We start from the raw sequence: 19,162 nt of genomic DNA on the forward strand, positions 1-19,162 counted from the left end.
AAAATAAACTAATGTAATTTGGAAGGACACTATATGGATTCCAAAGATGACACCTCAGAAAGACCATCTTAGATCAGTGCTTTGAACAGTGGCAATTACCTTAGCAGAATTCTGGGTGCCAAGCATTCTGTGACCAGTGATTTCAGGACATTCCTTAAAGCATCCTCTCCATAGACTTTTCCTACATTTATGAATTATTTTATATTACAGCAGGCCCTCATTATAATGCAGTTCGCTTTATGCTGATTCGCTATAACACTTCTTATATTATAACCCGTATCTGACTATAACGCTGTCACAAATCACTATAATGCTCTTTTAAAGATTGCATTTTTGGCATATTTAGCAAAATCATTTCATTTGATGGGGTCGATAGCTTGAAAATGAATAGCAAAACAGCATTAAAACATTTCAATGCCAAATTTTGACAAATTTTCCCATGCTCAGTGAAATTTTATGGCACACTAATTTAATTGCAGTACAGTGACTTGTTACATAGTTCCAAGATCAACATTTTAAAAAATGATTAAATATTACAATATTGCTTGTAATATTTGCGTTATATGCATTTATCCGAAGTCTAGTCATCACTCAGTACAGCATTAGACATTATGCGTAATGGACAGTTTACTAGAACATTGAATCATAATTAATTAATGCACCAACGCAGTTACATTTTCGAAGAGTTAATAATGGCGGATAAGAATGAAAAAAGCAATGTCTGGACACAGTACGAAGACTACAAATGTAAGAAAAAGACTGAATTTGAAAATTAAATTAGAAGTGAATCGATTCCAGTCAACAACAAGTGGATGTATGCCATAATTTAGGACTGGCAAGTTTAACTGTAAGAACAATTATAAAAAATAAAGAATTAATTTTAGCAGTGGGAAAGACAGCTGTTCCACTGCAAGCAACTTGGGCTAGGCCGACTATTTGGATTGAAATGGAGAGACTTTAGCTAATTTTATTGAAGATAATATCCAATGTGGAATTCAGTTAAGTTAAATATTATGAAAGAAAGAGAGAGAGAGAGAGAGAGAGAGAGCGCGAGAGATTAGTCTATATGATGGTCTAAAGAAAACTCACCTAAAAAAAAACAATGTGGAACCATTTAAAACTAGTAAGGGCTGGTTGAATAGATTTAAAATCCAGAGAGAAGTCGCAACTGCAGATCAAGGAGCCGAAACTTTCAAAACAGAACTTATTAAAATTATTGAAGAGGGGTATTATGTGTTACACTTCTCAAAAAGTTTTTAACATAGATGAAGCAGGACTTTTTTGGAAACGAATGTCTAAAAGAAGTTTCATATTGAAAGAAAAAAAAAAAAAAAAAAAAACATGCCAGGTTTCAAAGTGGCGAAGGATCGGTCGACTTTATTGTTGAGTGGTAATGCTGCGGGGGATTTAAAATTAAAGCCCCTTTTAGTTTACCAGAAAGAGGGCCAAAGTACAACCCAAAATCGACACATTTATCATGATTAAATTCATCAATTAAATTAAACCAATTGAGATCAATTAAATTCATGATTTTAATTGTAAGTTTAATTTTTATACATAAGTAGTTACCACATAGTTATATACGTATGTAATGCAGAATATTTTATATGTACAAATATTTGAATATTAAATATTTTGACCGACATTTGTGCATCTTTTCACTACCGTTTATTATTTATTAGGAGATATCCTATGGCACCAACTGCACTCACAAATACGTATGTTACCTTTTGGGAATATGGCACTCGCTTAGCGTAGATTCACTTGGGCTCTGTTTTTCCGGAACGAATTATCAGCGTTAAGCGGGGGTCACCTGTATATGTATGGTAATTCTTTATTTCATTAGTTAGAGTAGTTAATTGGCACTTCAAGAAGTAGGTTGAAGTACAGAAAAGAAATTCATCTTTCTGTTTCAATTTATTTTTCTAATAGTGCTTGCTAACTTTAATAACTCAGCAATTATACTGCTGTTCGGTTACCTTGTGGCACTGAATGTGCTTCCCCATGGCAGGGCCAGAAAACTAGTGATAAAGCTAACCCCGACAGCAAAAACTTTCTGCCAATTAAGACCCCAAATGGAACATACATTTTTTTCATAATTCTGCTTTCTGTAATGGAACAGTCCATCCATTGACAGTCTGTTGGTTGGCATTTTACAGAAATGTGTAAAAATGTGGCTAGTTCCTTAAGAATGGTGAGAAGGAAGGCTTAAATCTGGAAATCTGCTGGTCAAGGTCACCAGTCATGAACACAATCTTTTCCCAAACTATCTCATTTGGTGGAGTCCCCATCAAGATGTTCCCACATGCCACATGCATACCTTCAATGGTAGCATTTCAGAATGGAATCTAATGATTGTCATGGAGAAGGAAATTGTCTAGGAACTATACAGCAAGAAGTCACACAGGCAAAAATAATTATGCCAAATGAAGACTAACAGTGTCATACTGGTGCTGATACACCAAAATCTTCATCGGCAAAGGTGAGATATCTGAATTGTTACATCTGTTCAAATACAGCCATTCCCTGACTAATGTAATACTCGACTTAGGAAATTTGACTTTGTGTAAGATTTTGCTGGCCAGTGCAAACTTAAAAAAATCGTGGAAATGTATTTTGCATCGCATCCCGATCATAATGTGAACCCAATAACACATTGTTGTTTTTTTTTTTTTTTTTTTTTTTTTTTTGGTAATTCATTCCATGATCTTGGAAGTTGAAAATTTTGTTATATAACTAAGCTGTTTACCTCTCTAAAATGTCATTTTTATAATGGAAATTGTACTACATTTTCATCATTGTCACATGTTCCGTTATAAGAATAAATTTTGAGCACCTTTGTGGTATTTTTCTAAAACACATTTCTACATGTCACTACCATAAAACAATGAAAACAATTTGCACTTTCTGGTTTATTGGGCTTTTCTGTTAGTGCATCTAATTATAAACAGGTAGTAAACTTGATCTTATTGCATTTGCAATAATCCCAATAACTGGAAGTGTGTGGGTTTTTACGTTATGGCAAAATGTGTTCTCCCTTCACTGAAATCTTCAATCATATAAAAAACATAAATAAATTTTCAGAATCTTCTCTTCATTCCTATTTACTTATTACAATGATGAAGGGAAAGTGCAAGTGCTGGCAGTGCTAGGAAACGAAACAAAATTGATTTAGAAATGAAGATTATTAATTAAGAAGTACGAAGCAGGACAAAGTTTGTCATCTGTTGCACGGAATTAGGTCTCGCTGCTTCAACAGTGAATACTATTTTAAGGGATAGTGTGCTTGTAAAAGAACATGTTAAAGAATCATTGTATTTCACACCGGTGCTATGTCGAAGTGTAAAAGCTATTAATAATATGGGTGGAAAATCAGATTCAGAAGCAAGTGCCCCTAAGTCTAATGGCTATTCAAGCAAGATGTATTTACGAAGATAATGATAAGTACGGCAAACCCCAAGCCAAGTTGGTTTAATGGGTTGAAGCATCACGCTGGTTTCCAAAACATTAAAGTATGCAGTGAAGTCGCCAGTGCCAATTCTACAGCTGCAGAGAAATTTTGTGATGTGTTGGAAAAAATCCCTTCTAAATCTGCACAGCCCTCAACTTTTGTAGTGGCATGCTTATTAACTGGAGAGTTAATTCTGGCAACAATGCTCGAAAGGTAAAACTTGCTGACATTATGCTTGTCTCCTCTCTCTTTTTGTAATTTTATAATTTTGAAATTTTTGTAATTTTGTACGCTTTTGTAATTTTTCCTGCACATGAGATAAAAAAAATTGAATAATTCTATTTACATGTTCACCTAACGTTTATTTTTTGCATCTATCAAATTCAATGTGGAATTTCCCTAAATGCTTATTTAGGGAAATTACATTACATTAATTGGGGAGTGGCTGTATTCCAAACCCCATAAAATGTTATAAGTATCAAAAATTTGCCCACGCTCACTCAGCCTGCTAAGGAGACTCAGTATGCCTAGTCTGTGGATCCAAGGAGTGTCCTCATGTAATGCCTTGATTTCAAAAATGTGCCTCTCTGTTGCGTGATGCGAAATTGGAATACAGCAGATTCCAGTTATTTGGGACACATCGGGACTAGTGCACTTTGGCCTGAATTATGCGAAGTTTCACGTAAATAGTTAAAAATACAGTGGACCCACTGGTCCATCGTAAGATGATTCACCATAGTAAAATACCGTTCCCTATACAATATATAGTAAGCGCCGGTCATCGTGATCACATTTGTGAACTGAATTTTAATTCTATTAAACAGCGATTCTAATAAGTGAAAATAGGAGGAATAAAAGTAAAGATATATTAAGCATAAATTTACACTTTATTACCTTCCAATTAAAAAATAATTAAATGATACGTGAAAATCGGAAGAATATTTTCCATAAGTTAGCAAAATAAAAATAAATTTACGCTTATGTGCATAGCTTAATTAATACATACTGTAATATGTACATGCTAACTAGTTGATATTTCTGTTCACTGACATTTGGGGTGGGGGAGATTAATGTTTAAAACAGTAAAAGAGATAAGCAGTGAATAATAAACAACACTGCACGCACAAATTGCAACTAACACGATACTTGCAAGTGAGAACGGAGTAACAAGTTACGAAGCTTAAAAAATAGGAATGAAGAGAAGGTTCTGAAAATTTATTTGTGTTTTACATGATTGAAGATTTCATGGAAGGGGAAACACATTTCACCATAATAATATAAAAATCTACAGAAATCCAGCCCTCAGTATTATTGCAAATGCAGTAAGATTGAGTTTATATCTGTTTATAATAGATTGCACTAACAGAAAAACCCAATAAACCTAAAACTGCAAATTGTTTTTGTTTTATGGTTGTGACCTGCAGAAATCCGACCGGACCACATGGTATGGTAGGGGACAATTGTAGCATAATCTTGAGTGCTGCAGTCTCCTGCCCCAATTAAACAGCATGTTGTTCCAATTAAGAGAAGAAAAACATGGCTATTTTCTCAATTAGGTTCTGTTCTTTAAGATTTGTCTTAAGGCGCCTCCATAGCCAGGTGGGAAGGAGCAGCAGTGCGTAGCGCACGCTTCTTGATTAGACCGGGGTTCGAGCCCGTCACCACCAAATACGGAGGATGCGGAAAGGTCAGGGAATGACCATTGCATATCCCGGAACAATATGGCTTTAGTTGCTAATGCTCCTAAAAACCAAACAACAAACAACAATTTGTCTTAAATAAACAGCTGCCCCAATTAATCGGTGGCCCAAATAACTGAAATCCACTGTATTTGTTATTAATTGGGGACGTTTTGAATTATTTGGATCTAAAATTTTAACCCCTTTTCTTCAGTCTGAATCTTTAGCAAGAACAAAGTTACAGGATATAACAAAACTAGTCCTGGTTACAGTATCAGCTTCCTTGTTAAAAGACAATAACTGTCTATTAATTTGTGCATCAGGAAAAGGATACTGAAACAAATCTTGTAACCACCAATGAAATGTAAAAATATAAAGTAAAACTATTAAAATATAGTAAAAATGCAGTAGAATATATGGAAACTTTATAAAGAAAATAAAATATATACAGATAAATGCCAATGATTATAAAAAGTACTAAAAATGATAAAAACAATTTGCACTATGGAACTTTCAGAGCAATGTGCTTTTTGATCTGATAAAGGAGTATATTGCTCAATAAACAAGATTTGTTTCAGTATAATAATTGTCTGATGATAATGTAGACCAGATTTTAAAAAAATTAAACTGCAAGATTTGAAGACAGTTTAAACTGTGCTCAAAAACTGAGCTGAACTGTGCACGATTTTTCTTATAATTATGTTTTAAGTTACTAAATTTATAATGAATCAGCGATTTTCCCACAAAGAGTTTTTCCACATTTAATTAGTGAATCCATAATCTCCTTCCCGTTCTGACTTAAAACTTCAGTTTCTTCTTCATTTCTTGCTATCTGACATCATATTAACAAATAATTTACATTATTTATATGATATTCTCAACCATAATTTCATAAAATCTGGGGAAAAAAAACCATCTAGTAAATCAGAATATGTAATTTAAAAATCTGGAGTAATTTATTATAAATTTTGTAGTAACAATTTCGAGATAAAGGCAGCTGGTTCTTGTTTTGAAGACATTTCTAACGAAACATGGCATTGTACAGATCATCCATCCACCCTATTCTTCCAATCTAGCCACCAGCAGATTAAAAGACTTCTTCCTCTTTCCAAAGGTGAAAACTGCCTTCAAAGGAAAGAGATTTCAGGATGTTGAGCACATATGAAGAAAAGCATTACTGTCGAACTGAACATCATCTCTTTAGACATCTTTGCTGACTCTTTTCAGAAACTTTTTGGAACAGTGTAATAAGTATTTACTTAGTTTACTTTAAATAAACTAAGTAAATACTTAGTTTACTTAAAGTAAGTTGCTCTGGGGTTGCTGGGAAACAGCAACCCCAGAGCAACGTATCAACTCTGTGGTACTACACTGACAGTGGTAGAGAATGAAAGGGACCTGGGGGTGGTGGTGCAGGCAGATATGAAGTTCTCTGAGCAGTGCAGACGAGCTGCAAGAGTAGCTCATGGTGTATTGTCAATGATATATAGGAATTTTTCTAGCAGGGATAAGGAGGTGATTATTCCCTTGTATAAGGCAATGGTCAGGCCACACCTAGAGTACTGTATACAGGCCTGGAGGCCTCATTTCAGGAAGGATGTAGAGCTGCTGGAACGAGTACACAGAAGGGCAACTAGATTGGTGAATGGGACAAAGGGGTTCTCTTACGAAGAAAGGCTTAAGTTTTGCAAATTACAGTGTCTGGAAACTAGGCACCAGCGGGGTGATCTGATAGAGGTGTACAAAGCCTTGAATGGTTTGAGCATGCTCAATGCTGATGGGATTCTTCCTCTAGCTCAGAAAAATCACCTGAGAGGGCATAAATTCAAATTGAGGAAAGACAGATGTAGGATAGATGTGCGGAAATTTGCCTTTAGCCAGCGGGTGGTTGGTGGGTGGAACAGACTTCCATCCCTTGTCGTGGAAGTTGATAGCCTAAATAAGTTTAAGGCTCAGCTGGACAGGTATTTCGAACGAACAGAGGGGTGAAGTGGAAGTGGTTATTTTTATTTATTTATGTTACTTTTTTTTTTTTTTTTTTTTGGCTGATGCTGCATAAGCTTGCTTTCTTGCATCAAATGCCTCTACTAATGCTAATGCTAAGTGTCTAAGTAGCTTACTTAAAGATGTAACTACTATCTAGGGTGAAAGAAAGAGTTGTTGCTTTCATAAGGGTGATTACAGTGGTCTCAGACAGGTTTTAAATTCTATACTGTAGGACCAGCTGATGTTACCAACAGCAAATTCTAAATGGAAAGCATTCAAGGAGGTAATCTTGGAGGCTACTAGGCTTTTTGCTTCAGCCAAGAAATACTGTTTAAGGTTTAGACGTAAATGGATGTCAGATAAACTAATAAGACTCGTGGCAGAGAAGATAAATGCATGTCATGCATATAAAGTATCAGGCGACACTGAAGCCTATATAGTCAGTCCTCGTATAACACGTGTTTACACTACACGAATTCAATCATACACGATTTATAAATAGGGGAACGATATCTTATATAACACGAACCAAATTCGCTTATGCAGGATTCGCCTTTGTGTTTACAAGAAATGGCAGTCGAACGCAGAATCACCCCAACCGAACGCAACACGATAGGAATGAAGAGAAGATTCTGAAAATGTATTTATGTTTTTTGTATCAGTGAAGGGGAAACACATTTCACCATAATAACGTAAAAACCAACACAATTCCAGCTATCGGTATAATCGCAAATGCAATTAGAACGAGTTTACTACCAGTTTATAACAGATTCCACTAGTGGAAACGCAACTGGAAATTGTTTTTATTGTTTTATGGTAGTAACCCCTAGAAATGTGAGGTGTTAATAGTGTATCTCTGCCTTTACGGTGTTGTTTATTCAGTTGCTACATGCGCGCAGCTTTGTTTATGTGTATCAAGCGTGCCTCCTCATTTTGTAATTGTGCTTTATTCCCTAAAAATGAGTAAAATACTTAAAAGGTGTGAAAAGGAAGTGTCCTGGTGAAGACACTGCAGATTCAGAGAGAAAAAGAAAAGCAATATTGATAAACAGAGGCGAACTGGGTCAAAAATTCTTACCCGGGGAAATTTATAATGGCCAAAATCACACCGGCCCACCGGGGTTTCCCCGGTAAGGCTTATGGCCAGTCGATAGATAAAAAATATGAAATTGTGAAATGCTTTGAGCGAAATGAAAGACCATGTGATATTGCACGCGCTAGAGACCTAAATGAGGCAACCCCGAGAATTACAAAGAATGCAGAGAAAATAAAAATAACTTTCATAGCAGGAACAACTCATAAAAGTGTAATTTAAAATCCATTAGATTAAGATACAAAGAATTGGAAGAGATGGAACGGCTGTCATCCATTTGGATAGAAAATCAAACAAAAAACAAGTTTGCTTACAATAGAAGCAAAAGCATTAGCATTTTATTACGTAATAGTCGTAATAAAATACGTAAGCATTTTATTCGTAAAAAATACTTACGTTTTTTTTATTATATTATAATAAAATATAATATAATAATAATAAAAATATTATAAAAAATTATAATATTAATTTTTATTACGTATTTTAATCATTATAAAATACGTAAGTATTTTATTACGATTATTTATTGTGTTTGGTAATGTTTTGGTTACCAATGTGTGTTCAATCTTGGGTGGTCGGCGCACAACCCTATTTTTCCCATAGGGCCTGTTGTTTATGTTGCATGATTTTGCATTGCACGAGGGTTTCTAGGAACACAACGATCGTGCTATACGAGGCCTGACTGTACACAGATTTAATACACAGATTTTCATGTTGAATCCATCATATATTTGAATTTGTTTGATAGGCTTATATTTTAAGCATTATAATCTTATTCACTGCACTGTGAAGTTATTTTGAAAAGAAGAAAGATACTTCAACAAATGAATGCAAAACTAATTTTTCTCCATTTTTTTTTATATAGATTGATTAATATCACTACAATTATTTTGCTTGAGTGCAGGGGAGGGTAATTACTTCCTTTCAGTTGATATGTCCATAATAATTTCAAACATAATAGCATTATATATATATATATATATATAATCCAATTAATCCAAAAATTAAATATAGTGATAAAAATTAAAAAATATATATATTAAAAATAAATAAGAAAAAATAGTAGAAAAGCTAACATCAGTGGCAGCAAAAAAGCACAATCCACTACATGTTGCTTATAATAAGCTAAATTAAAATAGAATAATTGCCAGTAGAGTGAAAATGAACTGAACCAAATAAAATAACAATAACAGAAAAATATTGGGGGGGGGTGGATAAAGAAGGAGAGGCTAGTGTTGAAGCAATATTCCTAAAATAATTTAGAAAATTAAGCCAATTCAAAAAAGTTTGATAGTCTTAGTGATTTTTGCAAACACTAAGACTATCAAACAAATTCAAATATAGGATGGATTCAACATGAAAATCTGTGTATTAAATCTGTGAAAATCTTACTTTGTCACAAGAAATTTAGCTGCGCCCTCCAGTAGGCATCCGTTTCCGAATTATGTGAAATCTCACTAAGGTGGAAATGTGAACTAACAACATTACATGACCAAATAAACTGAAAATAATTAATAAACCGAAATAAAATAGACTGACCATTGTGCCCCATCTCCACAGAGGACCATGAGGCCAATAATAGTCAGGGAATCACTGTGTTTCGAGGCGCCTCCATAGCCAGGTGGGCAGGAGCAACAGTGCATAGCACACGCTTCTTGATTAGACCGGGGTTCGAACCCGTGACCTCCAAATATGGAGGATGCGGAAAGGTCAGGGAATGACTGGAGCAATATGGCCTTAGTTGCTAATGCTCCTAAAAACCAAATAACAAACAAACAAACTGCATTTCGAACTCTAAACAAATCCAGGCAATGATGGAATGATACTAAGATCAAACCGCCGATGCAATAGATTTGCATAGTGGTGGTCCTTATGCAGCGAAAAATAATAAAACAGAAAGCCTACTTGCATGGCCAAACCCCACCACCGACAAAACAATAGTTGAACTGAGAATATATAGAAACAAATTAGGGTATAGATAACGGTATGAATTCAGCGTTAGCACATCATCATGATACCCCCATGTAAATATAATCCAATTAATCCAAAAATTAAATAGAGAGATAAAAATAAATAAGAAAAAATAGTAGAAAAGCTAACATCAGTGGCAGCAGAAAAGCACAATCCACTACATGTTGCTTATAATAAGCTAAATTAAAATAGAATAATTGCCAGTAGCGTGGCAAACCAATAGAGTGAAAATGAACTGAACCAAATTTTTGGATTAATTGGATTATACTTACATAGGGGTAGCATGACGATGTGCTAATGCTGCATTCATACCGCCATCTGTAACCTAATTTGTTTCTATATATTTTCAGTTCAACTATTGTTTTGTCAGTGGTGGAGTTTGGCCATACGAGTACTAGTCTTACTGTTTTATTATTTTTCGCTGCATAAGGACCACCGCTATGCAAATCTATTGCATTGGCGGTTTGATCTTAGTATTATTCCGTCGTTCCATGCATTTGTTTAGCATTCGAAATGCAGTGATTCCCTGACTATTATTGGCCTCATGGTCCTCTGTCGAGATAGGGCATAATGGTCAGTCTATTTTATTTCATTCTATTAATTATTTTCAGTTTGTTTGGTCATGTAATGACCAAATTTCCACCAGATTTCCATCTTAGTGAGAATTTCACATAATTCTCACTAAGATATCTACTAGGGGGCACCTCTAAATTTCTTTTAATTGTCTTAATTTTCTTAGGAATGTTGCTTCAACACTACCCTCTCCTTCTTTATTCTCACCCCTCCTATATTTTTCTGTTATTGTTATTTTATTTGGTTCAGTTCATTTTCAGTCTACTGGTTTGCCATGCTACTAGCAATTATTCTATTTTAATTTAGCTTATATATATATATATATTTTTTTTTTTTTATTATTTTTATTTTTTTTTTTTTTAGGTACAGAGTTACAGATGGTACTAATTTCCTCTCAGGGGCAAAAGTGTGGCAAGAATGCCAACAAAAATGTTACTACAATAATATATTTGCAGTGTTCGGAAGCTGCTGGAATAGTAAGTATTTTAATGTCTATATTGTAAACTGTTTTTTTTTTTTTTTTTTTTTTACGTAAACCCCAAACACAAGAGGTATTAGAACCTATGGTACTTAGTACCATGCTTCGGTTGGAGGTTGAGAAGACGAAATAAGATATTTGTTGACATTGGACTTGAACTTCTGTAGACTGTAATTTTCAGGAAATACGTATGAAGGAAGGTTGTTCCAGAAAACGGCAGTTGAATGAATAAATGAGGAAGATGAAAAGTTGGTTCTGTGGATTTGAAGTTGGACAGTAAATGAATGTTGGTTGGTGGTGGCACGTGTTCGGACTGTTTTGAAAGAGAGAGTGGGAATTATAGAAGCCAATTCAGAAGAACAGTGCCCATGGAAGTATCTGTAGAAGAGGCATGCAGCAGAAACAGTACGTCTATGAGACAGCGAGTGGAGAGACTCTGTTAGAGATGAATCATTAATTAACCTAACTGCCCTCTTTTGAATGGAATCAAGAAGCCTGAGAGAGGTTTTGGGGACACCACCCCAGATGTGGAAACAATATTCCATGGCAGGGCAGATTTGCGATTTATACAGAGTGAGCAGCTGTTTAGAAGAAAAGTAACGCCGAGAGCGAAAGAGAAAACCAAGCTTTTAGATGCAGAGGAAGCAATATTAGTAATGTGCTTGTGCCAAGAGAGATTAGAAGTCAGGGTAATCCCCAAGTGAGATATATCATTTTGCCTAGAAATCGGACTGTCACTAAAGATAAGCATAGGAGCAGAAGAATCCTTTTTGCGAGATATAAGACAAGAGTGAGTTTTAGAAGGGTTGAAATCAACTAAGTTGTCTTTGCCCCCCCCGGAGAATTACCTGAAGATCAGCATTTAAGGAATTGGTAGCAGATTTTTGAGAAGTTGAAGCTGATCGAACAGGGCAAGTTTCTCAAAATGGAAAGTGGAATGCAATGTGTTATCATCGGCAAAACTATGGATAGGATTTCCAGTCAGTGGAAGAAGGTCATTAATATACAAGAGGAAAAGAGTGGGCGAAAGAACTGAACCTTGGGGGACACCGGCAAACCATAAGATGGAAGTTTGTTTAGAAGACCTTTATGCCAAACATGATCGAAAGCCTTTGAAATGTCAAGAGCAACTACTTGTGTTTCACCAAACCTTTCCATTGAATTAGTCCATAAATGGGTAACATAAGCCAGAACATCACCAGTGGATCGACACTGATGGAATCCATACTGGCGATCATTGATCAGGCTGAAGGTTTCTAGGTAGTTTAAGGGTTGGCGGTGAATTGATTTCTCCATTACTTTAGAAAGAGTAGAAGTAATTGCAATGGGACAATAATTGGATGGGAGGGATTTGTCACCCTTTTTAGGAACTGGCTGGATATGGGCAAATTTCCAAGCAGAAGGAAAAACACCTTTGGAATAAGAAAGTGAAAAAAGGCAGCAAAGAATAGGAGTAAGTTCAGGAGCATAGGTTTTGAGAACAAGTGAAGAAATACCATCGGGACCTGGAGCTTTCTTAGCATCAAGATTCATTAAAATCCTTCTGACATCCTTTCGATGAAAGACCACAGGAGGCATTGAATGGAGCGTGTTGGGAATGGTGGGAGGTGTTTTAAGATCATTAATATATGAGTTAGAAGAAAAATGGGATGCTAGAAGGTCAGCTTTATCCTTGGCTGAAGTGACAACTCAGCTCCCACCTCTGTCCAAACATCTGGTTTAGACAGAGGTGGGAGCAGAGATATGCAAAAGTTGCAGCCAATAGCTTTGGCAAGGGACCAGAATGCTCGGCTACCATTAGGGCAAGAAGCAAGTTTTCTACTCTTAGCTTGTTTGGACTGATTAATAACTGCTTTACATTGTTGCGAGCTTTGGTGTACGCAGAAAATGAAACTGAAGAATTAGAAACAAGCCAATTACGATATACAACATTCTTCTCTTGAACAGCCTTAGCACATTTATTGGAAAACCAAGGTTTAGATAAAGGATGAGATTTTAAAGTGGAGTGTGGGATAAAGGATTCCATTCCTGCAAGAATAATTTCACTGACACAATCTGAGCAAACGTTGATATCAGAAGTTTTGAAACAATAATCCGACCAAGGAAAAGAAGAAAAGAAATCTCGCAGGTCATTCCATTTTGCATTCTTGTAATGCCAAACAACACAACGTTGGGAATAGTCATGAGATAAAAGCTCCATTGGAGAAGAGACAATTGCCAAGTTGTGATCTGAAGTGCCTAAAGGATCTCTCACTTCGACCATGTACTTAGAAGGGTTGTTTGTGAGAAAAAGATCAAGCGTGTTGGCTGTATGATTAGGATTGTCCGGTATTCTTGTAGGTAAATGAACAATCTGTGAAGGTCATTAGTAATTGCAAAAGCCTCAGCATCTCGACCAGCTGGGTCGGTGTGACTAGAAAACGGAAGCCAGCTGGACTTGTAAACATTAAAATCACCAAGGAAAATTACCTCACTGTTAGGAAAGTTGGAATGGAGAAAGTCAAGTTGCAAAGAGAGGAAGTCAAAAAGCTCCAAGTGATTAGTGAAGTTGGGAGAATGGTAGAGACAACAGATGAATTTTACACAATGAGGTAGAGAGATTTTAAGCCAGAGAAGATCAAAGAGAGTAGATTCCAAATTGCCAAGTCTCTGACAGGGAATATCAGAATGGACATATGCACAAGTACCACCTTTGAGGCGAAAGGAATCATACAGCAAATAATTTGGGCATCTAAGATGAGCAGTAGTTGAATCAACCGATAACTGAGATTCTGTCAGAAAAAGTACATGGGATTTGGCAGACTGTAAGTGGAAATGGACATCGTTAAGATTAGAATTGAGACCACGTTTATTTGTGAAATGAATTAGGAAGTGCTTGGGAGGTTTAGATCTTTTCGCAGATAAGCTTGCTCAATTCGTTTGACAATTCATGGTGTATTCAATAGTAAGAAAAAGTGGGTGGGACATGCTGTATGAAGTAATGAAATTTTTGGATATGGTGTACATGTGGTAAGAATATACCCAGATCCTTGACATAACATGGCCTCGACAATGCTCCCCGCATACACACTACTCAGACTCCCTCCAGTCACTATCTGGCAGAGTAGAGGTAGCAAGATTATACACTAGCTGATCCAGAAGCCTCCTAGAGAGTTACCAATAGATTCGGTCCAGTGTACTAACTAGCGGCCGGCCTGCGAACACTGTTTTAGAGCTGTACCCTCGAAATGTAAGGAATATTGGATCTCGCCACAATGGTTATCATAACCTCAAAAGTCATCAATCATACTGCATGATGGAAGAGATAGGGAAGGGTTGACCAGAACTTAGCTCTAGAGACTAAACATGGGTTCCACCACTTCAAGCCTCCAATAAGCAAAGTGGTGGTTTTGCACTGGTTGATGAGAGTCGTCTACCACCTAGTACTGCCTGGTAACATAGAGGAGGCGGCATTCCTCCATGTGGTGTGGGTGCCACACCTCGACCCCTGCTTACATTGGTTCACACCTGGGTGGTCACCCACCATGTATTTGTGCATGGAGGTTATACCTAGGATTACTAACAGTCCCACCATTGTGAAGGTGAAGCAGAGTATTTGGCTGTCACAGACCGCAGACTTCACCAAAATTGGGTCCACTTGACTTGAGTGTCACCCGAATATCAGTTCCATCAGCATTTTAGACTCCCAGGTAGCAAGTGCAGCTTGTCTCAACAAAAAAAATAAAATTAAAATAAAACAGTGAAATTAATCACCTTTCTCCACTTTATTTACCAGTTACTTTCAAATATTTGTCCAATCCCTCCTTCAGTGATATTTTATTCCAAAAGACAATCGCTGTTTAATTAACAGAAAAATTTTGGATAACTATTTTTTGTAGTTATCTTTTCTCAATTTAAATCTCCCTCTTTATGCCATATGACTATGCATAAAGCTGCCCTAACATTTAGTTTACTCAACCCTTTCTAAGGCCTTAAACACTTCATTCTAATCATTGCACAGATGCCTGTTTTCAGTAAATGTATGAAATGTCAGCTTCTCTAAATAAGATTATCCTTTTGTGTCCTGAACCAGTCTTTTTGCTCTTCTCTGTGCTCTCTCCAACAGGTCCACATCTTTCCTGAAATGGGATCCCCCCCCCCCAACCCAAAGGCTGTATACAGTATTTAAAGTTTGGCCATATATCTCCCTTTGTATGTCTTTTATATAATGAAATATCACCCATTAGCAATTAATATAAGTATTAGTAGTGCCAAATGATGTAAGGGAGCAAGTTTTATACAGCAGCATCAGCCAAAAAAAAAAAAAAAAAAACCACACACATTACCTTTTCATCCCCTGTAATAATTCGTCTAGTCGCTACTTAAATTTATTCAAACTACCCACTTTGATGTCATTGGGTTGAAGCTTGTTCCAACAGTCAACTAACTGCTGACTGAAAGCAAATTTCTGCACAATCTATCATGCAACCATCCCTCCTCAATCTAAATAAATTTATGCCCCCTTGTTTGTCTTATGTATAACAATGCCATGAATATTTAGCTTACTCAATCTATTCAAAACCTTAAAAGACGTCACAGGTCCCTAGTTTCCACTTGCAGAACCAAAGTCCTTCTTGGTAAGAGTACCCTTTTCTGCAGAGAGGAATAGTGAGATCTTACTAATCTCATTGTTCCTCTCTGCACATGTTCCAACAGATCCACATCCTTCCTAAAATGAAGGTTCCATACCTGCATGCAGTACTAAAGATGTGGCCTAACTACTGCTTTATGAAACAGGATAATCATCTCATTATCCTTGCTGGGAAAATTCCTGTATATCATTGACAAAACCCCCCATCACATTACTAGCCACATTTTAACTGCAGGAGCCATTTCCATTCCACAGTCTCACCCATGCAAGCATGTATATCAAAATTAATAGTGGAATGCAGATTGCACCAAAGCTGAATTATAAAAAAACTGAATTGTGGGAGGGATGGAGAGGGGGGGGGACACAACAAGAGACATTCCAGAAAGCCAAACATGATTCTTGGTTGATATTAGTCTCAACTATTACTAAAAATATTGACCATTCATAATACCTAGAAGAAAATATAAACCCTGAATGGGAAGTTCCTACCCAAACCACAGTCTCCAGAAGTATGATAGAATGGATACAACCTGTTCTTTCCCATCGAAATTGTAAATGCTTTGCAGAATCCTTTTATACTATTTCTACCTCTTTCTGTTATGGACCTGCATTAAAACTCATGAAGAGCATTGCAAAGTTTTTCAGCATATCTGTCACCTCTGTATAATCAGCCCCTTTACTCTGATATAGCTCAAAGAATCATTGATCAAATCTACAAATAGTGCTGCATGGTCAAAAGGGATTTGTTACAGTGTGCTTAAACATCTATGTGAAAATATATCTGCATCCTTTCTTTTTAGGTTAGCTTGGATATTTATATACATAAGCACCTGTCTTATGATAGACAGATGGATGTCTTCATGTCCGTCTGTCTATCTGCACGTAACAACTCAACTCCTAGTAAATGGATTTTTAAAAAAAATTATATTTAGTTCTTTTAGAAAGATTTCTAAGCAATCTCAAAGTTTATTAAAATAGGACAAATAGAAACGTAGAAATTATTATTTCTTAAAGAAATAATAAGTAATTATTATTTCTTTTTTCCATACAGTCAGTATGGAAAAAAGAAATTCATAGATTAAATGTGGTCACTTGTATGAATACACACACACACACACACACACACACACACACACACACACACACACACACACACACACACACTAAGACAGTGTTTTTCAACCTTTTTGTTCGCATACCCCCAAAGAAACATGTTCTTATTTTTGTACCCCCGTATATGTATATTTTACTACAATACAAAACAAGCTCAAGTAAAAAATCGGATAAATCATCAATTCTGATGAGTCATCACTTAGCTTAATAATGATAATAGTGTAATTACTACAGAATATTGTTAAGTAAAAAATACATTTCAATTGTTCCAAAATATTTTTGGTTCTTGTTAATCTCTCGTGTACCCCTGGTTGAATAATGCTGCGCTAAGACACCAGTGTGCCTGCTTATATATATATATATATATATATATATATATAAACCATAGCACATACTATCTTATCAAGAAGCTACAGCATGGCCATTCTCCATGTCTGAAGTATTTCAGTGACCAGGCAATATGGTTTTAAGGATCTAATGGTAATTTAGTACAAGTTACTTTTAGCACAAGCTGATTTCATTAAAAGTGTTTTGGTGAAACTGTATTGAATGGCAGTGGCCTCTTTTGAATGGCAGAAGGAACTCAGAATATCAAAATAAGCAATATATTTCAGGACATAAACCATCACTCCCCACAATTAATGATGACTATTTTAGCCAGTGATGAAAGAATACCTTCTCTTCCCCAATATCAAGCAGTTAACATATCCCATTCTCTTGTTAACTTACAGGTGTGTTAAATCTATACTAGTGGATCAAAAACAAACTCTGGCAGTCTTCCCCTCTTTCAACACATCAGTCTCATTACCAATAGCATGCAATATCTTCACTGCTGAGCTCTATACTATTACAATAGCTCTGGATCAGATTATTGAACTTTGTCTCATCTACCTTAATGTACAAACTCATTGCATTCTCAATTTTCAAATTCTTGGAAATGATGCTAATTTTGATAAACTTTTTAAATAATATTTAAAGTGCATACATTTATATGACCATTTGTAACTATCTTTTTAATTAAAGATAGAAATTACTATATAAAAGGATAACCATTAAATAAGTCATGAACAGGCATAGTTTGGCCCAATAGGTCCTTATTCCATTAAACCCACAACAATAACAACAACAAGAGAAGTATTGTCTTATGTGCTGCCAGAATTCTGACAACCTAGATAATTTAAATATCAAGATGAGAGATTTTAAATAACATTTGAGGTTTCTAATTCAAGGGAAAGAGACGAAAGCTTCAGCTCTGTGAAAGTTGTAACTAATGGTTACATATCCATTTGCTAAATAGGATATAAATAAATGCAAGTTGTTGGAATATACAACATCATTTTAATGTTTATATATTTCTTTATTTAGAAAATAGTAGTGTCATCTCAACTTCTCTCACAGGCTGCAGGAAGTTTTTTTTTTTTTCTCTTTCAGGGAAATCCAGTATTTCTGTATGAGACCGGAGATTGTGACTACTTGTTTAATTGGGACACAGATGCAGTTTGTCCGGAATTATATGTGTAAGAGTTCTGTATTATTACCCTTTTGGTTTCATATTATTAAACTATTCATTTTAATTAAACAATTCACTATTTTTCATTGATTTCCAATATATTTATTAACAGATTTGATTATAATATTCTAAACAAATGATTATCATAATTGTATTAAAACTAAAAGTAATTTTTTTATTAGCAAACTACTAATAATCTTTTTATCCTCCCAAATTTGATATTCTCAGAAATCAAGCTACCTCTGACCTACATTCCGAATCTAGTCCAGCACCAACATTGGAAATAATAATGGGCTTAGGTATTTGCTTTGCACTATTGTTCTTGGTTCTCTTTGTAATTGTAAAGAAGAAAAGGAGGTAATGCTGATTTATTCATGTGTGTTACTTATCATATTGCCATATCTGTGATGTGATAAAATATTTGTGTTCTTTCTTAAATTATTTTAAATGTTCTGTGTAAAATATTTATTGGTAATTTATTTCAGCTCTAAATTAGTTTGTGTGCAAAAAATAAAAAAAAAATTCCAATAACTAAATAAAATTCGCTACATGTCAGATTTTAGTGTTAAAATCAGTCTCTGGGCCTGGATTTATTGGGATCTTTAAAATTTTTTCTTTAACTGGACTTTGAAACACAATATAATAACAATACAAAGGTTTAATAAGAAATTGATATTA

The 19,162-nt window shown here is 35.4% G+C and overlaps 1 protein-coding gene across 3 annotated transcripts in view; it reads left to right on the forward strand.

Moving 5' to 3' along the window:
- The window catches only part of Lerp (lysosomal enzyme receptor protein), a 441,548-nt gene that overhangs the window by 382,936 nt on the left and 39,450 nt on the right, over positions 1 to 19,162 (forward strand). For all 3 annotated transcript variants that reach the window (XM_090379899.1, XM_090379900.1, XM_090379901.1), the window contains exons 38-40: positions 11,117 to 11,229; positions 18,406 to 18,491; positions 18,713 to 18,841. In XM_090379899.1, the coding sequence (XP_090236025.1) occupies positions 11,117 to 11,229; positions 18,406 to 18,491; positions 18,713 to 18,841 (328 nt within the window). The remainder of the gene's footprint in view (positions 1 to 11,116; positions 11,230 to 18,405; positions 18,492 to 18,712; positions 18,842 to 19,162) is intronic.

This window comes from Mastigoproctus giganteus, chromosome 8 (assembly GCF_048544385.1).
Source record: "Mastigoproctus giganteus isolate SK-2022 chromosome 8, ASM4854438v1, whole genome shotgun sequence".
Taxonomy (NCBI): Eukaryota; Metazoa; Arthropoda; class Arachnida; order Uropygi; family Thelyphonidae; genus Mastigoproctus; species Mastigoproctus giganteus.